General features: G+C 43.9%; 1 protein-coding gene across 1 annotated transcript in view; it reads left to right on the plus strand.

The window, feature by feature from the left end:
* Cadps (calcium dependent secretion activator) overlaps window positions 1-25,940 on the plus strand; it is a 441,394-nt gene that overhangs the window by 399,552 nt on the left and 15,902 nt on the right. Inside the window, 1 exon segment of the mRNA XM_042056041.1 lies at window positions 3,589-3,696. Within this exon segment, the coding sequence (XP_041911975.1) occupies window positions 3,589-3,696 (108 nt within the window).

Genomic DNA, 25,940 nt, shown 5'->3' on the forward strand with positions numbered 1-25,940 from the left:
AGGAGCCCTTGGGTGGAGCCTTTATAATCTCTTCCTAAAACATGTTTCCATTCTTCTGTAAAAGTATGAAAACCAGTGGGCTAAATCGGTAATTCTCAACCTGAAACACCTAGAGAGTTTTGGGGTTTGGGTTTTTGGTTTTGTTTTCGTAAGTGTTGTTGGCCAGGTTGCTTGGCAGACAAATTAAAAGAGATTATGTGGACCAGGGTGTCCATTTCTACAGTGCTTTCTAGACGCTTTGACATTTGCAACTGGCTTTATCACCCTGCATACAATCGCCTTAAATCATGCCTAGCACTGATTCATGGTGTTGTGTTACTGTGAGGTTTCAGACACCGTTTATTTAGCCCCACAGGAAGACTATCACGTAAGTTCATTATTACAAAGATTCTTCTCTCACTGAGCCCCACTAGCAGAAGGAGGCACTAGTCCCCATAATCTAGCACATTCTGTTTCTTACATCTAGAGTTTGACACTTATTTGTACAATTGGTATTCATACTAAAGGCTTGCTTAAGATACCAGACCTGAAGTTCGTAGCCCCTGCTTATCTGGTTATAGCTTACCTAATTCACAGGGTGCCTCCCTACTAAATTAAGTCTTCCACGTGTGGCGGTCACTCAGCTCTACAGTTATTTTCATGGATTTGTTTAGCTGCTTTCCAGAGTCTGTATTCTAGTCTATCGGTCTGCCCTAGCCGTATGGAAGCCATCACCCAAAGAAGGCTGATCTTACCACGGGGAGACAATGCTGACACAAAGCCTAATTTATCTAGTCACTTGTTCAGTCAGGTGTGCTTTTCAGCTGATAACCAAGCTTGCCAGCTTTCTTATCTGCCAGCAGCTTTGATCCCAGCTGTTTTTGCAAGAAGTCTACTTAAACTGTACCACACATTCTTCCTGCCCTTTGCACCCCTGTGATTTTAAATCATGTCCTGATTGTAATTGAATCTTTTCTAAATAACTTAACATTCACCGCTATGACTGCCTAGCTTCCCCCTGCAAGACCTCCCAGTACATAGGAACAGCTCCCTTTCTTCCCCGTGAACACCAACAGCTGATGAGCCTGAGCGTCTGAGGTGACTGTCCATCCAGCCAGAAGAGCAATCTCTCATTAGCACACAGTTCCCAGCTGTGCCCTGGTTCCCTTCTCTCCACTGCTAGTCCATCAATGGATGGAAGCCCAGCTTGTCTGAATCAGGTGTGAGACTCACATCAAAGGAAAGCCCTTGTGAGCAGGAGAGGGAGAACTAATCATGCCAAGACTTCATCTGTATGTGTCTTATCTCCATCAAGTCTCCTTTTCCTTTCTGACGCTAAAGTCGATGCTAATAGTAAGATGTAATATCAAGGAGAAGGGATCATAGTAGTTCAAATTTATGTTGCAGTGTTTCAAGACATTTTTCTCTACATTATTATAGCTGCCAGTCATAATCCTTGATGGTCAGATAGGGAGATATCAGTCCCACTCGGTGGTTCTCTAACTAAGGTCCATGGATGCTCAAATGATTTGCATAGTTCCAATTTGGGGTGGAATAATAATCCATACAGTCGAATGAAGAGCTCTAAAAGGGAGGCTACGAGAGGCTCTGGTCATTCATTCATAAATTTGTCCATCCAGCAAATACTTCCCGAGAACCTAATAGGTACCAGGCATTGCCCCTGTGTACTAAGAATACAATTAAAAGTGAGTCAAAATTCTGCTCTTCATGGAGTTTATCTTCTAGGAGGAAAGGGCAGATAAAACCCCAAAATTAATACGTAGCACATCATCAACTCTTGGTCAATGGTGTGGTGATAGATGATAGATAAATACATAAATCAATGAGTCACACCAAAGCCTATTGGAGATGGTGCATACCTTTAATCCCAGCACTCAGGAGGCAGAGGCAGGTGGATCTCTGCGGTCTACAGAACGAATTCCAGGAGGATAGCCAGGGCTACATGGAAGAAATCCTGTCTCAAAGGGAAAAAAAAGAGTCAAGCCAATTTGACTTTAATTTACACCTCAAATGTATGTCCTTTTAAGGAAATGAGTTTTATTGAAAGAGAAGGCATGTTGCAGATACCAGCATTGCAGAGCACTGTTCCTAATGGGGTAACTTACCAAGAGGCTGCCAGAGCTGGCTTTTGCTTCATCTAACCTCTAAGATATATAGGCAAAAGGCTATCTCGCAAGTATCCCAGGGAAGACAGGAAACAATAAGTGTCTCAGGTTCCCCAGGTAAGGATCCCCATCCCGACTAAGAGCATCTTTTGATGTACAGCTGCCAAAGAGAGAGGAGAGACGTGCCCTCTTAGAACGGAAGGCACTGCTCCCATCTCCTTGGAGAAGCACTATTGTTTCTGGTCACAAAACTGTTACAATTAGAGGACCATCATTCGGAAACTGCTCTATCCATTTGCTGAAAATTGCTTAGAAGTGTAACATTTGATACTGTGGCTTTGGGGTGTCCCTCATTGTTTTTCAAATTAATACCTTGTCATCGTTTCTGCGTGTGTTAAGCAATGTTACTAGCATCCCGGGGGCCAAGCATTGGCCCTTTGCTTGATAATTGTAAGCTTTGTATCAGGGGGGAAAAATACAGTCCCACTGTTTCCAAACCTTCCTCATTTTCACCCTGGAAATTACACGGAAGTGTTAACTAACTTCAATTTGCAGGGCCTGACAGTCACGTCTTGTAGCGAAATGATACTTTGTGATCTAAGGTAAATCACAGTAATGAAAACTCATCTTTTTAGTTATTAGCAAACATACAACTCTACTGTAGAAATTTAAGAGGTGTATGGCAGCTCTCCTAATGACCCATATTACAGTGTTTTAATGGGTTTCTTTGGAGATAACTTTGATTTTTGACATCTCAAGCAGTGCACATTCTGTTTTGTTTTGGTTTGTATTTTGTATCTTATTTTTTTCCACAATAAATCATTTCCTAAGTACTGGATGAAGAACCTGCCTACCTTTCCAGAAAAATCTAATTAATTTTAAAACCAACCCCTTTTCTTTCTCTTCATTCACTCATTCATTCACTCATTCTTTAATTTTTCTTTTCCATTCCTAGAGTTCCAGGCTGCACTGGAAGGTCAGGACAAATGACTTGGGGTCTTTTTCTTCATAAAATACACACAAATACTTGCCAGATATTACCACACTGAACCTTCTTGAGAGGGTCTTAAATTGAAGGGAGTAGTTATTGAAATAGGATTCCTGAAATGCTTTCTTATTTTACTTTACAAAGAGAAAGGAGGAAAATAGAAGAAAACAGGGTATAGTTAGTTTAGGTATTTGTTGGTTGGTTGGTTTTTAACTGTGGTCTGAAGCAAAGCCAGAGAATGTCCCTGGGTGGTCCAGAATTTCGTCCATCAGCTAAGCTTTCTAGGGAGAAAAATAGTGTAAAAGTCCCTATAAAATTCTATTCCTATCTTTTAAAAGGTGTAAGAGTCTAGCATCTGTTCCTTCTAGTCCAGAAATGAATATCATGACCGTAAAAACAGAGCAAATGGGACATGTGCAGAGGAAAGGTAGAAGGGTGGACAGTGCCCATCATGGTCTGAAAGGTTCATCTTCATACTTTTCTGTTTCTTTGCAGAAACCTGGGATGGATGTGGCCGATGCCTACGTGACTTTCGTCCGCCACTCTCAGGATGTCCTACGTGATAAGGTCAATGAGGAGATGTATATAGAAAGGTTATTTGATGTAAGTAAATGCCTTCTCCTCCTTGCAGCCCAAGGAGGAGACCCTCCAAAATGTGACAGAATAGGAGACAGGAGGATAAGTCACATTTTGAAAAAAAAAATGGATTGGTCCTGATTCAAAGAGAATCTCTTCCTCTCCCTCTGCCTTAGGCTCTTAACTGTCATGTCTGTTCTGAACCCACTCCTGGTGTGGTTGTGTCTGAGTCCCAGTCTGTGTGGTATGTGGACAGCACACAGCCTCTCGGCAAGCAGGCATTTTCTGTACAGAGCTGGCAGGGCAGATTCCTTGAACTGGCAAAGACCTTCTTCTGTCCCCATCCTCCTCATTGCCACCCGGCCTCGAGTAAGGGACACAGTTCCCATTGGGGAAGCTGAAGCCAGCACCCCCTGTCCTAGGGATAGTGCCTCCATGATGCCAGCAGTGACATGTAGGTGTGCAATCAATGTCACATTGTTATGTCCTCCAACATGGTGGAACTCCTGCAAGACTGGACATCCTCCATTGTGGGTGTTGCCAAAGGCTTATATGTGAGTCGCTTGGTCAGTTTCTTTTGTGATCCATGGTGCTTCCCATCCATCCACCTACCTCAACAGAAGTGGTTAAATCCAATGAAAGCCAAATACAGTGGGCTGCCACATCAACCCAAACCAAAACACAGAAAATGCAGGCTTCCATGGGTAAGTGGCTCTCCGGAAGACTTAGTGCCATTACAAAGTAAGACCCTGAAGTCAAAAGGAATCTGCCTCAGTCTCAAACTGTCTGTCTGTCTGAAGCCAAAGCAGATAGATTTAGGTCATGTACCCAGGTATACTGACTCTAGTTTCCCCCAGATCTCCCTGTGTAGACCCAGCCAGAGTGCCCTGGAGCTGGTGTCCTGGTCTCCGTGCCTCTCTGTCACTGTGCAGACTACTGCCCCGTGAACCGTGAGCTCCTCCTGTCCAGGTTGTTGTATTTTTAGTGCCAGCCGAACATTAATGTTTTGCTCAACTGTGGAACCCTTGTTTCTGTATTTTTCCTGTAATTGTGTTCACCAATTTACGCTGTGTTTTGTGTGTTTTTGTCCCGTAGCTAAATGAGCTCATTGTTGGCACTGCTTTCAGATGCTGCCGCTTCCGACTCTCCGTGCTTTGTCTTCCAGCTTATTGGCTTTCCTAGTGTGTTCAAAAGGCTCCTTTTTCTCTCTTTCTTTCTTCCTCCTCCTTTTCCGATCACCTCTGTTCTCTGCTCCACACCCCTCCCTCCTGCATCACCTTCTTTGGACAAAACCCTTGTTACTTTTTAATTCCCACTCGTCCTCTCTCCGATGAAAATGGAACTTATCTCTCATGTCAAATGTTTTATCACATTATATCAAGTGGCATGAATTGGAATCAAATAATCTTCCTGTGTACATCTTCTAGCATGACCCACATCCACCGAGAATGCCTCATACATGCATAAAGCTCACCAGTGGGGCCTCCCCCTCTCTGCATGCGTGCCTCTATGAAAGTCCTGAGCCCAGTTTGTCTGGGGCACTGTTGCCCATCCAATAGGCATTGAAAACAGACTTACAGCACCCTCAGGTCCGCTGAGGGGTGTGGATTCTGCCCATCTCCTCTGAATTCAGTTCCAAATGACAAATTTTCAAGAAGCTTGTGGATTGCTCTTTTCAATGCCTAGGTTGCCTGGTTTGTTTTTTTTTTCCTTTGATCAGTATCTTCTGGTTTTAAGTTTTGTGGTGGTAGTGGTGGTGGTATGTGTGTGTGTGTGTGTGTGTGTGTGTGTGTGTGTGGTGTGTATGTGTTATGTGTTTGTGTGTGTTGTGGGTGTGTTCCTGTATGAATGTGTTTGTTGATAACCTACGATCCCCAAAATTTTAAAACATCTAGTACTGAATTTGATGCTTAATCTGTGATTTAGCCTGTCTCTTCATTGACAAAGAATCTACCCTTCTTGCTTCTTTTTTTTTTTAAATTAAGAACGCAAGAAGAAAATTTTGTTTGAAGATATTCCTGTTGAAGGCTGGGAGGCAAATGGTCATTTGATTGGCTCTTTGTAAGGGAATTGTAACCAAATATTCACTTAGATGTTAAAAGGGAGCCTTGTCTGGCACCAATGGGGGAAAATGGACTTGTCTAACTAAAACACAAGCACATTCCAGCCCTCTGTGCTTTAACATGAATCAGTCATTAAAAGAAATATTCCTAAGAATTCACTTTGCAAAAGGAAGTTCTGTCTCCGGGTATATGTCGGCGGGTGGGGAATGGGATCCTTCCAAAATTTCACAAGTACATCCAGCCCCTTGTAGTAGTCCACGGAGCCAGCATCGGTGGCAACAGTAAATCTCCGAGAAACCACCCACACACACACAGTTTGGTTTCACATTGCCCCAATTTTCTTTCCTCCCTGTGCTGTCTTAACTTTCCTCTTGCCATCATACGGTTTTACCATTCTAACCCTGAGAGCCGTTCTATACTCTTCACCCTAACCTCCTAAGGACCAAAAAAAAAAAAAAAAAAAAAAAAAAAAAAAAATCACCTTTTAGGAGCTTGTTTAGACATGAGTTTCTTGGCCATTTACTTTCTTATTCCCCAAATAACCCAGTCCCCGAATTTACAAGATCTGTTGGTGCTAGGCAACCTAACGGATGTGGCACAAAAATAAATAAATAAGATTTTAAAAGTTATTGAATCTGTCACGGATTTCAAACATTTGTCATTTAAAAACCCAGAGCTTCTCAAAAGCTTCATTACCATGCAGCCTCGGTAATTTAATTCAGGACTTACTGTTTTTCTATAATCTAGCGGCAAATCATCAGATTACCAACATGTTTGATTATTTTTCGGCTTCTGTTTCCTCAAGCATGGTGTTTATTCCTTTGCTTTCATGCCCTGTAAAACTCCTGTGTCCAGAAAGCTAAACTGGGAGTATCAAGGCAGAGGGGTCCCGTGAACGCTGCCATTGCCCAGGTCCTCTTGCGCTGAATTTGCTCTCTAATGAAGGGGGTCCTGGGCCAGCTTCCTAAACAATTGGCAGAAATCTATTGAGAAATACTTGTTGATCTGAGCGATTTCTCTTCCAAATTGTTGCATTTTGATAAATGGCAGAAATGAATAATAGCAAATTAGCATTTTGAATGAAGAAAAAAACTATATATCTCTGAGATTGTTTGCTGTTTGGGGTTGTTGGTTCCGACTGCCGTGTCAGTCTCTGGTTTTCTGTCCCTGCTGGCATCTGTCATTTCAGAGGCCTGTACTAAGAGTCCTTGTTGTTTTAACTGTGTTTCAAGTCTTAGCTTTATTTACCTGATAAATCCCTTGAGTTCTTGCCGTTTTGTATTGTTTCTCTCCCTTGCTGTTACTGCGTGTACTCTGGCAGGAAGGCTGAATGGCTTTCAATATATGTTTGTCTATAAGAATATTTTGGATCCTAGCTGGTCACTTAATGGCTTATTTTATGTTTTAACAAGGTCTCTATCCAGTGATTTCTGAGCTGTTTCTTTCTCTGCTGCATCATTGTGCTTTTGACTGGGAGTGGGTGCTTGTGGAAGATTATCAACATAGCAGTTAGGACTCTATATTTGATTCTCTGCATTTTATATCTATTTTATTATGTGACTTAAAAACAGACTTTCCAAATTCATCTCCACTGTTTATTTAAAATAAAAGCAGGCATTCTGGAGGTTTTTTTTGGAGAAATGCATTTAGACATAATATTGCCTAGCCAGGTATTTACTTTTTTTCAGTGAAAAATCTCCCTGCGTATTAACATGTTTAGTTTATATAGTCTTTCTATAAAATACCAACAGTGCTTCTTTAATAATATACCTTTAAAAGGGGCTGCATCCACCCAAATAATGTTCTGGTAAGAAAGAAACCCCTAAGCCATTCCCCATGGTAATTTAGAACACTTGTATCTGCTTCTCTTTTTTTATTTTTCAGAGGAAAAAAAAAACTGAAGCACAATTATAATGTTTTCACTTGCTGAAAAAAAGATTAAATATTGAGAAACAAAATATCCAGACATTTAAATCAAACGAATATCATAAATATATGTAATAGTGAGTTTGTAGCATATCGATAGGACTGAATTTTTAAAGGAAAACCACATCGCTCTAGGATTTGAGTGGAAGCTTTGCCTCCTTGTCAATTATCGATGCTTTATGAAAACCATGGGTTGCAGTGAGCTCCCTGCTCTGAAGGTAGCAGGTAAGGAAGGGTGCTCGAGGAGAGAAAGCTCGAGGAGAGAGCCTTCCCATTGGAGTGTCCGTAAACCATGCAGATGGCTTTTCTTTTCCCCCTTCTCTGGTGATTAATTCAACATCTCCCTCAAAACAAAACAAACCCCCCCAAAAAAATGCTTTCTGAAATTAGACATCAGATCAGCAAGAGAAGCACCTAAGATTTCAAGGTCTAAACGAAAATTAATTTATTTCCTTTCCTCCTTGTACTTCTTGAAGACACAGACCGAGAAGAAAATCAGGATTAAAAGAGATGTGCTTAGGGGGAGTTCATCTGCTTAAACCTCACAGGCTCAGAGCTGAATGATTAAAAAAGCCATCTCAAACTTGGACGGAGTCCACACTGGCGGTAATGCCGCACCCGCTCCAGCTTTCTCCCGCAGGTCCTGTGTCACCGCGAACCAGGCCCGGGGAACATTTGACTAGAGATGATACATGGATTATCTAGGTCAATTATACACTTAATCTGCCTTCTGGGGGATTAAGCATTTACAGAGAAGACTCTGCATTTGGCTTCTCGCTGGCAGTTTTCAGATCAGGAAAAGGCCCCTTACCACACAGCCTTGTAAGAGCTTAATCAGGCAGTGTGGACAGACTCAGAGGGATCTGCCGCCTGGCATCCTCTGCCTTGCACAGATTTCGATTTGCTGTTCCGTTCTCAAATCGAGTTATTTGTTCACTTTCTGTGGCAGTACAATAATTGGGTGTGAATATTTCCCTCTAACGCGGTAATTTAAAACATGAACCCTCTGCCTATTAAAGCATGCTTGGGGGATTTATATATGAATCCACTGATGGCCTTGTTTTAATCGCCTTATTAAATTATAAGGGCCTGTATGTGTGAACAGACATCAATCAAAATAGGAACCCTGCCGCTCCAGGAAGTAAGGACTGAAGGCAGGCAGGCTACAACACTATTACTAAATCCATAAGGTATGCCACCAACTGCCAGATGAGGGAAACTGCTTCCAAGGAGGCAGTGGGGAGATACGAGCGCATTCACCAGTTCAATGGGCTGCAGTTCTTAAGATCTGAATGGAGAAAAGCAAGGTGTGTGGCTTTCTAGACACCGAGAGGGGAAGTTCTCTCTGCTCTTAGCAACAGCCACCTTGGTGCCCTGCACAGGAGTTACAGCGCAGTACCCCAGACCCTGCCCCTGGCCCTTCAGACCTGATCTGCATGACTTTAGAGGAGGTCCTTAATCTCTCAGAGCCTTCCTCTAGGTAACAGGGGTGGTAAAAGCAGAACCGTCCTGGGCACTGTTAGGCGCGAGAGATGCCAAGTCCCTGTGCAGCATCCGGATCTGAGGAAGCATTCGGTAAGTGTTAGCTACCACCCTCTTTATTTTCATCTCCAACACTGAAATGGAAACGCGTTCCTTGGCTGGTCTGTCTTGCTAAACAAAACTCCGTACCTGTTCTGAGGTGTGTAGACGCCTCCCTGCTGCTTAAGATGTTAACCTCAAGCTCGCTTGTATTCCTTGTTATAGAGTAGCCTGGTTATTCTTACTTTTTCTAAAACGTATTTCAGAAGCAGGCAGCGTAACTAGTGATAATCAAAAACGGTGCTCAGAAGTTAGCCAGAGTGGGCTAGCGGCCTTGGGCTTCCCTCTCTAAGCTTAGCACCCACCTCTGTAAATAAATGGGCTTCTTACAGATATAGCTGTTAAAGATTCAGTTCTTAGTGCCTGGCTTTGAGTTAGAGCCTTTTCACGTGTTGGGGAAGTGCTCCACTACTGAGCTGCACCCCCAGCCTTGAGTAAACTTCCTCACCAGAAGTAAGCTGAGGTTAACCCATCAGCAAAACTGGGGTAAAAGCAGCAGCGCAGAACTGGCCTTCCCGGCCTTCTGGAAGGTTGTTTTAGCAGAGAAGTAAGAAGAGGAAGAAGTAATGGGTGCCTAATTGTTAATGCGGTATGTAGACACAGTAAACATTGAGAAAACATGGCTAAGGCAATCTAAGACCCTTGAGATGTGATGTTCCCAAAACCCAGGGATGGCCAACTGAATATTCGTTCTTTCCATTTCTTTCCTGATTACAATCACTGTGTGCATTTTCCCAAAAGAAGTAAGCAAAGCTCGCTGTGTTTCAGTTCAAGATCTCTGAGTTCCATGCCAGTAAGTGTTCACCTAGTATGTTGTCTGTGTGCATCATCCTTCTAATACTCTTTGTAAGAAGTTTGCGTGCACCGGAACCCAGTGCCAAACAACATGTGCGGGCAAGGCTGTGCGTGATGTCACATGCGTCTCTTTTCAACGAGCACTGGCCCTCTTTCCACACTCCTGACTTGGTAGAGGGACCACCGTGCCAATTGCTCTGCAGACTGGAGGAGTTTATTACCGTCTAAACATAGAACTGATTTGTTGAGGGGGGAAATATCAAGCTGAATTCAACCAAGTAGTTCTCTTAAACATAATTAGTAACTTAGCAGAAACCAGGTTTTTTTTAAAAGCTGTTCTCTGCATAGGAGAGAGTCCTGAAGCTAGCTTTAAAGGAAGAGGGGGAGGCACAAAGGCCATGGCACAAGCCAACCAACCAGGTACTGAGTACAGGGCTGTGTTTTATAGAACACATGCCAACATCTGGGCTGGACGAGGAAATCTGAGGACATGGCCTGGTAGTGAGGGGATGAGTCTGTGTGTGTACACATGTGCAGAGGCCGAAGGTTGTTATCTGATGTCTCCCTCAATTGCTCACCTGTTAGTCTCTAAGACATGGTCTCTGCTCATCCTGCAGCAGTCCAGTTCAGCTAGTCTGCCAGCCTTTGAGCCTCAGGGATTCTCCCTTCTGCCTCCCGACCTTTGGAATCACAGGCACAAATCTCTTGCACCATAGGCAGCTTTTAATGTGGCTGTGAACTCACTTGCATAATGGCAAGCACTTTGACATCTGAGCCCTCTCCCCGTCCCCTGGTCTGATATTTCTTAAGTCATTGTGACTACCTCTAAGAAGTACAGGACTTGTGAATTTGATCTAGATAAGTCTATGCCATTAGGAAGGTTTCTTAGTTAATTCTCAGAATTTCTTTGAGGTTGTCAGTCTGAAACGAAGCCACCTTGTCAGCCTGATGTTGTACTTTTCCATATTTTTCAGGACACGTTTAATTTGAACTGTGACCTTATTTCTTTTATCCTCAATCACAAGGCAAAAGACTACGTACACCCCACCCATTTGCTAGGCCACCCTTTATATCCTATGTGATTATATGTGACCGAACTGGAAAACTGATCCATGACCCAGCCAAGGAAGGAGACAGTTGACTCTTCCACTTTCTGTACCTGACCTTGAGCCCCAGAATCCTGGCATTTACAACATGACCTGGGCCATGCATTAGGGACTGTGAAGAGACACATTTTCCAGGAAGGATACAGGCATTGGCAGAGGGTAGGGAATAAGAAGTTGCACACGCCTCTCTCCTTGATTCATCATTGATTTTACCTGATACTCAAAACATACAACAGGTGTGTTGTATGTGAATATATGTAAATATACATGTAATATATACTATATAAAAAATAGAATGTGTGCATATGTATATACATATTGTATATATGTGCCTTTAAGGAAGGTGAGTTGTCGTAGCTAAAAGACATGTACTGAGCATACATATTTAAATTATAAAAAAAAAAATCTCAGTTCATCTTCAAAAAGTCTACACTCACAGCCACTCACAGCCTCAGTGACTTTAAGCTCTCTTTACCTCCCATTATGTACATCTGCTTTGCACAGATTTTCTCGTATTTACTGCCCTTCTTGCAATACATGTAGTTTTAACCAGATTGTTAGCCAATGCAACAAACCTTTACTGGTAAATGGGTCCTTTGTTTATAACAATGATAGATGTAGGCTCTAAGATGAGAGGGAAGGGAAAAGGTATGAGGATACTTCTGATGCCTCTAGTCCCCTGCTGCAATTAATCTCTTATGCAAATATAAGTTCTCTTTTACTCTGTGACTTCCACAATACCCAATAACAACAAAATAAGAGTCATTGATTGGAGTCATAGGTATAGAAAGTTATTTCTCGGTGCTGAGGACAGAGCCTAGGGCCTTGTGTATGTGTGTGTGTGGGGGGGGTACTTTACCCCTAACTACACCCCAGCCTTTAAAACATATCTCTATCCCAAGTGAACATGGCATTCTTCCTTCCTTGCTGGGTGGTTGCGGTATCAGCAGGCTTGTACATAGAAAAGACAGGGGGGCACCAGCGGATCCAGATCAGTTATATAAGATGGGAGATCTCTCTCCAAAAGGAGTTGTTTTCTTTGCTAGCATCCCGGCAGATGTACTTTTCAGGACCATGGCTTGAAATGGGTCTTCTAGATCCAGCTACTTCCTTCAAAGGCCATCATCATTTGAAATAAATCTTATCTACTGTAGCACAAAACCAGTCTTTAATTTTCTCTGGATCCTGTGTAGTACAAAGAGTTTAGCTGGTTGTCTTTGCGAGAACAGCTTTCTCGATTCCAGGAGACATTTGGTGAAGACAGTTAATTTGTTTTCTTCTCCAGAGGAGAATGTTCCATTAATCTTCCTAAGGAGCCAGGCTGATTGCTCTGTTACATTAAGGTCATAATATCCGTGTTAACATGACCTGCACGATACTTTTGTGTCTTAGAAAAGGTTTCTCTCATTTTCTTATGGCAAACTTATGGCATGGAAGCTGGAAGTTCTATTCCTAGGCGTGCTACTCATGCTCAAGTGTGCACGTACACACACAAACACACACACGTACACACACACAAGGATACAGAGTAGCCAAGGTACATTCTGCAGAAGTAGAAACGATGTACTAAGTTAATATCTCTCACTGATTAACCAGTGAATTGTTTTTCTCCCTACCAGGCTCAGTAGAGGTTAAGGCTACTGTTTCAGGCTTTTACTATCTGTTAGCCTCATTGCTCAAGGCTTGTTGTATATTGTTATTCTTTATTTGCTTGGGGGTTGTTTGGGGTCTCCCTATATTGCCCTGGCTTGCCGGGAACTTGCCTAGACCAGAATGGCTTCTTAAGTTTCAGTAATTCTTCTGCCTTTGCCTTCTAAGTTCCGGGATTGTAGACCACAGGTATGAGCCACCACATCAGCTCTCTAATTTTGTCCTTAATGATAGAATCTAAGACATCATCTCTAGATTCCTGGCACTCAGAGTACAGTCAGTGGTCCCCCCCCCCCCAGTGTCAGCATCACTGGGACATTGTAGAAGCTGCATGAGAACAGCCACACTCGACCAGGATCCTCTGGCTTGTCAAATATAAACCAAAGCTCAAAAGCTAGTGAGTAAACCCAGTGTTTTCCAAACTTACTTTCCCTTGCCACAGAGGAAGAAGCAAATTTTATATCAGTAGTAAAGTACTCACCTAGCATGTGTGAATCTCACACACACACAACACAAAAAAAATTTAAGGAACAAATGTAACTTTGTAGGCTAGTGCAAGCAGCATTAAGGACACAGGGACACACACACACACACGCATGTTGTAAACCAATGTTTATCTTCACTGCATGTGATGCCTCTGGTATGTTATGTTCCATGTTTCAAAAATCTTGGTGGTAAAAAAATTTCCCCTGAACAGGTTATAGCCCTCAGTTTTTAGCACATTATTTAAGGCAAGATTCTTATAGTTAGCTAGGCTGACATTTTGAGCCGTGTAATTCTTGGTTTTGGGAGATAGTCTATGTTCTAAAGGGTGGAGTCACATTCCTGACTCCTGCCTGAGATGCCAGCAGCAACCACCATGCCCCAAATTATAGCAACAGATGGCTCCAGGTAGGACCAAATATCCCCTGTGGGCAAAAATCATCCCTGTTTGTAAGCCCTGATCTGGGAGGGAAGAGGCCACTGCAGAATAACTTCTCAGAAGAAGGTCAGTCTTCCTCTCTTGGTGGGCATTGTGAATCCCTCTGTGAGTCCACTATCACATATGAATTGATGAGGAGACCAGGGATGAACTAAATTCTTATTAGAAACTTAAGAAGTGCATTGTCCACCCAGGAGTTAGCTCAAGAGTCTGTGCTGGGGGACTTGGAGTGGTGATGTGAAGAGCTTAGGAACTATCTCAGACTCTGTGCCTCTCTTACTCGCTCACTCTTTCTAGAACTGTCTGAAATGGTTATGCCCAACGGCTTCTCTTTCCTTTTTGAAATTATATAGGGACCTTGACTAGAAAGAGAAAAAGAAAGAAAGATAAGAAAAATGGTGGGGTGAGATGGGGTGGCCCAAGACTTTAATCCCAGCACTCGGGAGGCAGAGGCAGGCGGATCTCTGTGTTCAAAGCCAGCCTGGTCTACAGAGCAAGTTCCAGGGCAGCCAGGGCTACACAGAGAAACCCTGCCTCAAAAGAGAGAGAAAGAGAGACAGACAGACAGACAGACAGACAGACAGACAGAGAGAGAAAGAGAAAGAAAGAAAGAAAGAAAGAAAGAAAGAAAGAAAGAAAGAAAGAAAGAAAGAAAGAAAGAAAGAAAGAAAGAAAATAGCTGCTTCTACCTGGTAGCACTTTGGCCATTTTCTCGTGTCCAGAACCTCTAAAGGTTCCAAGAAGTCTCAGCTCACATCCTTCATTCACACCCAGTTCCCAGACCACAAGAGAATGCTTCTTAGCATTCAACTGTTCTGCTTAACTCTTACCAATGTGACTAAAAGTCAAGGGAATCTGGAGATTCACCCACAGCAGGAAGATCCTCCTGTCAGTCAACTTCAAGGGTGTCATCTCTCGCCATCTTGAATCGCCTTGCCTGCCTTTGGCGGAATTTTCACTGTGACTAGCCAGTCATGCCAACAGAATTGTAGGTCTTATGCAAGATGGGGTTATTCTTAATTACCAGGTCTGTGTGCCAGCCATGGAAGGGGGACCCCTCTCATTAATTTCATGCAGAAAAAAAAAACCTTTTAACTAGGGTCTCATGTAGCTCCGACTGGCTTTGAACTCCCTGCATAGCTGCTGATAACCTTGAGTGCTCTCTCAGTCTCCTGACAAGCACCCTACCCACTGGTCTCCATCTCAGACCCCACCCACCCCATTTTTTAAAAAAAGAACAAATAATGTGTAAAATGAGCAAAGTCAAAAGCCAGTGAGATGGCTCAGCTGATAAAGGTGACTGCCGCAAAGACTGCTGGGCCTAAAGATGGCCTGAATTCAATTCCCATCCCACATAATGGAAGAATAAAATTCATCCTACCCATCCTCTGACCCCAACACTCACACACTGCCAAGTACAGGGCCTGTGTGCATATGCTCACACATGTGCTCACGCATGTGCTCACACATGCACACAATAAATGAAGATTTAGTTATAAGCTCAGCAATGTTAAAGTCATGGATTGTTTCCTAGTTAAATCCACTAAGTCACCTTTTGAGGAAATCTCTCTTCTTTTTGTTCATAAAATATATCTTTGACTTAGGAACTCATCCTGAGATGGAGAAATCCTAGCTCATAAGGGCTGCTTCCTTGGAGAAGCCTAAATTGGGCATTTCCTTCTGGTGTGACTTAGTTCTGCAGAGCACAGTTGGCCGTATCTGGAGACATTCTGCACTCTCTTACCTTGGAGTTTGGGGGTGTGCAGAGGTCAGAGGTCAGAGATGCAGCTTAACATCTGTGCAATTCATAGCACAGACTCACCACTCACTACAAATCCACCCTGTGAGAAGTATCACAGTACAGAGATGGATGAATGAATAAATAATAAATAAATAAATACATACATACATACATACATACATACCTGCTCTGCTGATTGATGCCTCTGCCCACATAAACCCTTTGTCTTAATAATGCAGGCTCTTGGAGTTTTGAGTTTACATAAATTATTGGCATTATCTCTGGCCATTTCATCCACCAAAAGACTCTAGAGAATACCTGGCAGACATCTCAAAATCTTGTCTCAAAAGTCCTTTCAACAAGCATCATCATAAGATATCCTTCCAGAGACTAAAACATAAACACCAAAGAATCATTGGCTCCCAACTTTCTCAGCTTGAACTTGCACTCGCCAATGGACAGTCCCCGTGGAGCTCTTGGACAGTGCTTGGCAGTGAGCCTGTGGCTCCCATCCCTCTGTAGGAAGGGTCCCATCACATCTGAGAGGAGCTGGTCCCCTTCTATCATGAAGGCATTGGAAAAATACACACTTTACAGCCAGACATCCCTGAGCTCAGTACAGGATCCCCAGGCCCATTTCCTCTTCCGTAAAAATGTGGTTGAAATAAATGGACTCCCACTCACTGGATTCAGAGAGCTGAACAACTGAACAAGGCAGTGCCTGTTGAGCAGAGACTATGGGGGCACACATCACAGAAATGGCTCTGTGAGTCTTTTCTCACACTGCTGTCGTCGCTGACTTCAGAGCCTAAAGCCAGCCAGCCCATCCCCTTTTCTGATGTTCAGGATGCATTAGGTAGTGATAATGCCGGTCGGTTGGGATCTGAGAACAATGACAACCTATGATCATAGGACATGACAGCAGCAGCAAAGAGCCCGGCTGTGTTGCAGGACCCCAACCCCATGATTGAGGGTTGGCTTCATAGAGCCCTTGTCTACAGTATGTGGTAAAGTCCTGGGTTCTGTCTCTAGCAACAACAAATCCGCCTAGGCGAAAGAGTCAGGAAGGCCCAGGGCCTGAGCTGGCTCTGTACATCTACACATGCCCAGTACTGGGGCAGAGGATGGGTAGAAGTCAGTGCTTAAAAGGAGCATTGTTCCATTTGGGGTGTCTTTGACTCCCCCAACCCTGTAACCTTTCAACTTTATTTTTTATTTTGTTTGTGAGACAGGGTATTACCACGTAGGCCAGCCAACCCTTGCCTCCACTTGTCACCTGGTAGAATGACAAATGCCACCACATCCAGCCCAACTGCACCCTTGTGCACCCTGTATACTTGACTTAGAGAACAGGTGTGTATGTGTACACAAGTGTTTATGTGTGCAGGTTTACATGTGTACAAGTGTGTATACATGTGTGTTCACATGTGTAGTGAAGTCTAAGGTAAAACTGGCATGTGATTCCTCACACTTAGACCCCCATCTTTGTAACCAAGCAGTTTGCTGACTGAGCAATCTCCTCATGCTGTTTTGTGGAGAAATTCAGAGCATGCACGCTTTAACTTCACAGTCGTGATGGCTCTGACTAAGGTTGTAGATATATCTACTTTGCAGGCATTAGCTGTTCCATTAACCACAAAGCCTGGAATTTTAATTAGAATGCATGTTTCTACCTTTTCGTATGTGCTTCTTATCCAGGACTGGATGCTAGATTGCCTTATGTGGGTCCCAATTTAACCATGTTCTCATACTAGCCTCCACCAGAGATCCTGTGTCCTTGGATGTCTAAAACTGATGGGACTCAAGAATCGGTTTGGAGAGCGAGTTCTAAGGGTTGGATCTGGCCAAGAATAGCTAGCTTGGAGGACCAGTTCCCCACCGCTGGTGATCGTGTTCCCCAGCATGCATTGGACAGCATGAGGGAGGGGTGCTGTACTGCCCTCTAATGGGCAGATGGTAAAAGTCCCACAATGCACAGCCTGCCCCACTCCCTACCACGTCACAGAGACCAGGGTTTATCTGTTCAGATATCAAGAGTTCTGAAGCTAATGGATCCAGATTTTTAGGATAAAAGATACCGAAGGGTGTGTTCATTTCTAATTGTTGTTCATAGTGACCATGCCTTGTATTCCACAAGACAGCTTGTTATCTTTTTCCCCTGTAGCCACACTGGGAAGAGATCAAGTGTACCCTTATTTTCGTTTTAAGACAGGAAATCCGAGGTCCAGAATTAGCTTACTCAAAGTCCCCGAAGCTGAAAACTAGATCCCTTGTCTTGAGTCAGGTTTCAGCCCTGGAGCCATCTCAGGAGTCAGCATATATAACTCTTCATCAATTATTTGTTAAGCAGGTCACTGATGAGTCCCTGTCTGAGCCCTGCTTTCAGTATCTTGTGTCCTCTTTCGAACGCACTTTCCATAGTCATTAAACCTTTCAAGGATATAAATGTCAATTTTTTTTAATAATCACCTTTGATTCAAAGTACAGTGTTCTGATTAATTTAGTGGGAAACCAATTTTTAGCCCCTTTAATTATTTATTTATTTATTCGTTGTGGGGTTGCACGTATTTGAAAATCAGAGAGCAGTTGACAGATGGCCGGTCCTCTCCTTCCACTTGTTCCAGGACCTGTAGGCCGGGTCATTCGGTCTGATGGCACCTCACCAGCCTCCACTTGTGCTTGTAGTTATTTCAAGATCCCTGCGAGAGTGCTCCCTGCCTCGAGGGCTTTCGAAACACATCCTGGGATGCCTTAGTTCTGTTTCCTCCCTTCCTGTGTGCAGAACCACCTTCACTGGGTCACATCACCCCTGTGTCTGGTTTTCTTATCCTGCTGATCCCTAGGTGTCATTCTCCAGCTGCGAAGATGCCCACGGAGGGAATGGCCCAGAGCCAGTGTTGCTAGGAGGTTCACTGGCTCTGCCCATGGTGCCCTCTCCCACATGCTAGATGCCTCAACAGGACCAGGCTCGAAGGCTTAAAACTTCATTTACTCTCAATATTTTCCATCCAGTCCCCATTAGGACGTTGAGGGGGTGGGCAGGAAAGGGCAGATTCTGCCTAAAGGATCAAGTGCAAGCGGGGAGAGATTCCAATTAATTCAAAGTTCCAACAAACGGCTGTTTTAATGACAACATGATGCCATTACTTAGAGTTTCTTACATGCGTTTTCTTGGTTGTATGTTGGAAATAACCGTACTATTTGTTAGAGATAGTATTTCCTTTGGATTCTCCTCACAGCCCTAGAGGGGAGTCCTTTGTGGGCTCTTATTCCAGATAATTTGTTTTTTATTGAAGATAATGTTAGCCAAGTATTCATTGGGTGCTAACTCTGCACCAATCCCTTGCCTGGGCTCTTGAAGGCATGTGAGTCCCATGACTTCCTTGTGAGATAGGTTTTTATAGGTAGGAATTTACATTCCTGGTTGGTAAAATGACTTTGCCAAACTTAGACATTGGGGAATTGGTCAATCCTAGACCTAACCCCTTCCTTTCTGACCCAGAGCGAGATGATACATAATAACCATGGTGTCTTAGGGGAAAAAGAAATTAAAAAAAAAAAAAAAGAGGACAAGCAAAATGGTTCAGCAGGTCTTCCTGCCTGACGAGCCTGGCAGCCTGAGACTCATCCATGAGGTCCACATAAAGGTAGTGGAGGGACCCACCTCCACAACATTATCCTCTGACCTCCACAACATCGTCCTCTGACCTCCACAACATCGTCCTCTGATCTCTACAACATTGTCCTCTGACCTCCACAACATTGTCCTCTGACCTCAAATGCATGTGCTGCTGTGTGCTAATATATGATAGTAATAACTACAACAGCAGCCATAAGTAATATGCTTAAAAAGGAAAGTTGATATGTGTTTTCTGATCCTGACACACGCTCTCCACCCTCCCTGCAGACACCTCCATTCTGCTAATTCTTTGTCCCGCGTTCATCCAGTGGGGGCTCTCACCCTCACAGCCTCTGTTTCCTACATGGTGTCACAGGAGTGTACCAAAAAAAATGGCAATTCATGACCCTCTGGGCAGTCATGGCTTGTTAGTCATGGTTTGTCCACAACAATGATGAGCGTTGCGTGGCTAATCAGAGAGATCCCCTCAAAGCATTCATGCCCACCAGAGAAGCATCCTCCCAAATACGATGGTGTTGTCCCTCAGGTCAAGTCTATGAACACAAGTCAGTCTGGGCCTAAAGACGGTGCTCCCATATACAGGACCACCGTAATGAGGTGAGGGGAGCTTGAACACTATGAGAAATCTCACACCATATGTGCAAAAAAAAAAAAAAAAAAAAACCCTTCTCCCCAGGCCTGATGAAGGGGTGGGTTTCAGCTTTCAGTCTGGGTCTCCCTCTGCACTCTGTGTGAGATCTTTTATACCGTAAGAAAAAGGTCCTGTGTGTTGCTGGGGAGAAGGCTATAGGAACACAATACCATTACATCCCAGACGGTTGATAAGTAGTTTACCCTAGCAGCTTGAGTTTCCTAAGCAAACCTTGACACAGTGGTGTTATTAAGCAACAATACCCAAGATTTCCCTACAAGGCCTTGTTGATTCTTTTACTGTACCTACATAGCTAAGTTTTCAGTGGGAAGGTAAGGTTTCACAGATTAGCAGGACTTTGCAGGAAAGGGAAAATGTAATCCAAAAGTACAGAATACTATGGTTATACAATCCCTGCATAATACAAATGAGGCTACACTAAATCATTACATAGCCATTATCCAATAATGCCTACAATGTCAGCAGCGTGAAAATTTGCGATCAGGTGTCACCCAAGTCCTGCCTTGATTTATTTCCAGCCAAAGCTTACAATAAACAATGTGACAAGGTGATGGGAGCTGGGGGAGGAAGGAAGGAGGAAAACGAGCAAGAAGGAAGGTGTGTGATTTGTCTTACTGCTCGTATGAGCTTCCTAGATAGATAGCTCTCAGGCAGCTCTTGAATGAGGCAAATCCCCTGGCCAGTGGAAAGCAGTCTAAATACATTGTTTCTAAAGAGTTTGTTTATTCAAAATATGTCTGCTTTGAGCTTTTGGTTTTCCAAGTGAGTGGGGAGGGGGGTAACAGCTGAGGTCAACACTATGCACAGTTATTGGAACTCATTCCTTGCCTGTGGCTTCCCAAGGCCACCAAATAGCATTGACTGCAGAGCAGGGGATGTGGCTACAAACGTGAGGGAATTCTTTCAAAGGCTTCCCACTTGGTTCCACTGAATTAGAGAGATGGAGCCTGTGTACATTTGTTGGTGCACATTAGAAATAAATTTGGGCATTCATCTAAAGAACGAGCTAAAGGCAAGATGTACAAAGAGACGTCATTATGTATTTAGCCCAGTCTTTGTAAGCTTGGCCAGGCAAGGAGGTGTATCAAAAGAAATATGTAAATAACACGACCTGCTTTATAAAGGAAGAGAGCCAAATTAATCCAAGACATCCATGGCAGAGTACGATTTCCTGCCCTCTGCTTTTCTTTTTATGGCTTGAGCAATCCAATCCAATAGTCCAGCACCAACAATAGCCTACACACCTAAATAAGAAAAGACACAAAACAAAACCAAACCAAAGCCAAAGCCAGATCATAGCAGCCCTCAGTCTCGATGAGAAGCAAAACAAAACAAATGAATCTTTGGCCTTGTGTACAATATTATTATTAAATCTAAGATTTTTTTTTGTAGCCAAGTCGTTGACTTGGATTAAGTCTCCCCTCCTCACTTCCTTTTTGGGGGGAAAGGGGGGAATCTAAGGGGGAGGGACCAAGCCAATCAAAGTTAAAATAAAGTCTCTCTCTAGCAAGACTACTGTCTATAACATGTTGTTCCTTATAGAAAGTGGGATATGGTGGCATTTGCTTGATTAACTTGCTCGACAAAAGTGACAGCTGCCGCGGGTGCATGCGGATAAGCTGCACGGCGCAGTTCCGCCTTTGTGCATCTGTCAGCAAAAAGGAGAAGAATAAAGAGTGAAAAGAGACAAATTGGTCCCAAAAGACACTCCATTCAACTTAGGAGGCTTGCCCCATTCAGGCGCTTGCTGTGCGCCTCAAGTACTGAGAGCTTATTCAATTTCATTCACTCTTTCGAATGAACCCACAAGTGTTTAATTTCTTATGCTGTCGCCTCTAAGTGGGAGGGGGGTTGTAAAGAAGAAGGGGGAGAGAGACTTGGGGCGGGGCGGGGGGGGGAGAGCATTGACGACAAGGCCGGGTGATCAGGGCTGCATATATTAACTCATGGCTAATTTATGGTTTAACTCTCTGTGCTCGGGTCCTAGATCCATCTGAACACTTCAATGGGGGACCTGGCACAGGCTTCTACCTCCTGGCTGCTGCATCCAAAACCATCTGTAGATACTGAGGGCACCCTGCAAGGTTGAATGTTTATCTTACATAAGGGACAATGGTCTGGGGTTTGAGCCTTGAACAAAAATGGGGATGACTGGCACCCCCAGGGTAGAGTTTGGGTAAAAGATCTGGCAAATGCGTTTGGTTTGGTTGGTTTGAGTTGGGTTCCCCCCCACCTTATCCTCTCTCCCAGAAAGTGGGGAGAGGGGTGGAATCTCAAGCAAGTGAGAAGTAGCAAGAAGGGAATATGGTTTCCTGAGATTAAAAATAAAGCAAGAGGAAAAGGGCGCCATTGGAGGAAGAGCCCAGCTGCGCACAGTGAAAGCACATGTTAACGTTTAAAAAGCACTCTGCACCTCCCTGAGCCACGGCAACAGAACTTGTTCCTGGCTCCTTTTGGCAGGCAATACCTTAGACACCCAAAGGTCTCCTCCTGGGGCTTTATGATGCCTTCCTACTCTGGCCCAAGGAAACAGTCTCCTCTCCTACCGCCTGGTCTCAGGCTTCTCTTCTGAATCCCAACTCTCCCTCCGGCTTCAGGGACCACCCCCTCAGTCCTTCCTTTGTGGATCTCTGTTTGGAAGCCACCATCTCTGGTCATCTCTGAGATGCAAAATCATTCTCCCAAAGAATCAGTGTTCGCTAAGTTGACATAGATTTAGTTTTCAAACTGTGGAGGACTTTGGGAAAGTCTTCTGGATCCAGTTAGGGTTGCTGGGTCTGCTGCCTTTGAACTCCGGGCTCTGGCCGGTACTTCGGATGGGGTATTTGTGCGCTTTCATCATCTGCTTAGAAACTAGCTGTGTGGTTTGACCTGAATGGCTACACTTAGCCGACTGCAGTTAGCCGGGACCTGACCTCTTCCCATGTAATCGTATGGAAATTATGTCAATATGCAAGCTGTTCCCTCATAGTGATGATTAAAACCACCTTAGCCCAGACCCACAACTCTTTAAAGTTAAGGTGAATTTTCCTCAGAACTTCGACTTTGGCTGGCAAAAATCTAATGACGCGTGACTACAGAAAGTTTAATATGCAAATAATGAAATTAGCCTAATGTGATTAACCACTCCTGTTTGAAAAGGACAAAAGTTGGCACCCAACGTTATCTTTCCGTTCTGTACATGAGCTACCATCCTTATTTTAGAGTATGGTTTCTATAATCATTTCTATATGGTATGCAAATTTTCGTTTCAGTTGCTGACGTCAATCTGCCTGCAAATTAATGCAGTTAACTTTAAATGCAGTTCGTGCCCATACCTAAGAAGCAATCAGAGGTGTGGGCAGACGCTCGTCGTGAATAATCTGAGTTTGGTTTCTGCGCCGACTCCTTCGTCTAAATCCTTGTTTATGCATAGCAGAATAGTGCGCAGATAAATCATCCGTACCTCTCACATGGATAATAGGGAGCAGGATGTTGCCACCAAAACCAGAATTTCATTCTCCACATAATAGAGCTTCAAATGGTGGAGACTACATGCAGAGTGTAACTATACATTTTCTCAAAACAGTGGGTTCCTTTGAGAGGAAAGAAGCTAAAAGCATGGGGGTCCCTTTTCTCAGTACACAGCGAGGGCTGTGCCTAAATCCCCCAACATATCCAGAGAAAAATAGGCCTTGGGGTGAAAAAAAGTATTGTTCATGGTGGTCAGTTTGTTAATGCCCAAAGTGCACACCTGCCCTGGAAGACCCAGGTGGCAGATGAGGCCTGGCTAGATGCTGATTGACATTAATCACATTGGGTTCATTGTTTCTGTCCCATGGAGTGGGAAGTGGTATGATCGGGGAGACCACTTTCCAGGTATCGCTAGAGAACAGCCCATTTTCTCCTAGATGTCACAGTTCCATGTCTGGTCTACTTGCCAAAAGTGAGGTGTCAGCCCCTGACATTTGCTACAAGAACTTGTCTGAGCAGCACGCATCCTGGCTGGAGAAAGTCCTGGTTTCTCTGTGACAGGTCTTGTTGATCTGCTTGGGGGATGGTTTGGAACAGCTGGTCTGGGGCCAATGTTCTGTCTTGCGTTCAGGGTCGTTCCGCCATGCAGAATCTTACTTGATTTCTAAGGCTGTCTCGGAAGTTTTGTTCATACAGGAAGTGCAGAGCAGATTGTGGGAGCGAAACTGAATTCTTTGATTTGGGGTATAGAACTTGGGCACCGATCAGAAGAGACAGAGAAAAGGTTGAGTACCTGGAGTCCAAACGGCAGGAGAGTTGTGAAGGAGTCTGCCTTATTCTCCACTTAACTTCCGTTAACACCAAAGATATAGAAAACAATATCGATTTAAAGAACCCCATAGGCTTTGGATTCTCTAAGGGTCAGAAGCAAGACAATGCAATAAAACTTGAAGGCTAATTTATTACATATGACTTAGTATATTTCCTTTGCCCGCAGAGAACCACTACCTATAATTATCACATTATATAGATCTATAGAAAGCAGACTTCCAATGTGTCTACTCCTCGAGGCTGTAGAATTCAGTCAGATGTCCACAAACTACTGAGAACAGTCCCTGACACATAAGCACTCCCTAAACGCTCACTCTCTTTGGTTTTGCTGTGATTGTGGTTAAGGGTGTCAGCACACAGCTTCCTTTTCCAGTGTGACTTTGTGGCGGCCCAAATACCCTGAGAGATGTTCATTAGTAAGGGCCTCCTGAAAAGTGGCTCTTTGGCAAAACACCTTTGGAAACACACAAAGCTGCATGGCTTTCTTTTCTGCAGGACTCCTCAGAGCTTTTGGAGTGCTAATGCAATGAGTCCATGTGTCCAATAGCATTCAGATAGTGTCCAGTGTGTGCAAACACACTCACGTACACACAAGTGGGGAAATAGGTGGCAGGAAAGTGTGTATGTGGATGTTACTTTCATTTCCTTTATCAAACCTACAGTTAAATCTCTCCGGTCATCATTTTGTCCTGTCTGTACTTATGCCCAAGAATAGGATAAAAATCGTAGCAACCCCCCGCCACATACACACACCCCAGAAGAGGCTCCAGGATGCCTCTTCCCAGTTTTTGGAGACCATAGCTAGAGTCCTGAAGGGAATCTCCATAGTTCCTGCAGCTGGGAGGCTCTTGCCTTTGATGCACGCTTGTGCTCTTTTCTCTTTACGGGCTATTGTTCTGTGTCTTCGTCCAACAACCTCAGATCCATAGACCTCAAACCCTCGTAGATTCAAAAGGCCTTTCTAACAATTGGAAACAAGTTCTCGTCTTAGACAAAGAGAAAGCGAGCTTCTGCTTGGAGTGTTCAGTCCCAGTATATGACACCGTGGAAATAAAAAGAGACACAAAGTCTTTGGATTGGTTCAGCTGGGCTGGGAGCCCTGCGATAAGAGGTCACTGGTGTGAGTTACTATGGTAATTGAGTAGTATCAGCAATAGTTTTACTCTTGTGAGCATTAAAGCACATAATAACAGGCAAGCAATAGTGGTTAAAGCAAGCAGGTAGGATTGCCATGTTCTTTTGTCAGAGGTATATAATGTCTTGTAGTCAGTTTTAAAGACTTCTCAGCCCCCCAAATCCACCCGACCGGCACCTGCTGAGTGATTTTGTGTGCTTAATCTCCTGCCCTCAACCCCGAGCTCTTTGCTAATTTGAGGCAAATGGGTATTTCTGACATTAAACATGGCAGCAGAGATGCTCTGACCTAGAAAACCCAAATTCTGAACACTAAGAGAAATATTCCTTCAACAATTTTCTTAAGGCTCTTTTGAATGATGGTGGGAAGGGGGGGTTATCCCTTTCGTGGAGGCTCCAGTCGGCTAAGGAAAAGGGTGGAGGTTTTTTTTGTTGTTGTTTTTTTTTTTTTCAGAAGAAGAAAAGAGAAAAGAAAGAAACTTGCAGAGCATCCCCACTCCCAACTTCCCCCATAAAACTTGTCAGTTCGCATTGCCATCCGCTACCCCAACAATAATCACTGCGTGCCTATGGCTAATTGCAAGCACAGCTGAGGCCCAGCGGGAAGCCTTTGCACAGTCTCAGGCCTTTATACGAGGCTCAATCTGTTGTATGGCACTTGTTCACACACAAAAAAACTACCAGCAAAGGCAGAAAGAGGCAGAGTCACAGGTTCCTTGTAATCCTTCTGCCTCCCTGCTGACAGCCCAGCCCTAGAAGCATTCCTGGTTTTGTCCT

The sequence above is a fragment of the Arvicola amphibius genome, chromosome 12 (genome assembly GCF_903992535.2).
Source record: "Arvicola amphibius chromosome 12, mArvAmp1.2, whole genome shotgun sequence".
NCBI lineage: Eukaryota > Metazoa > Chordata > Mammalia > Rodentia > Cricetidae > Arvicola > Arvicola amphibius.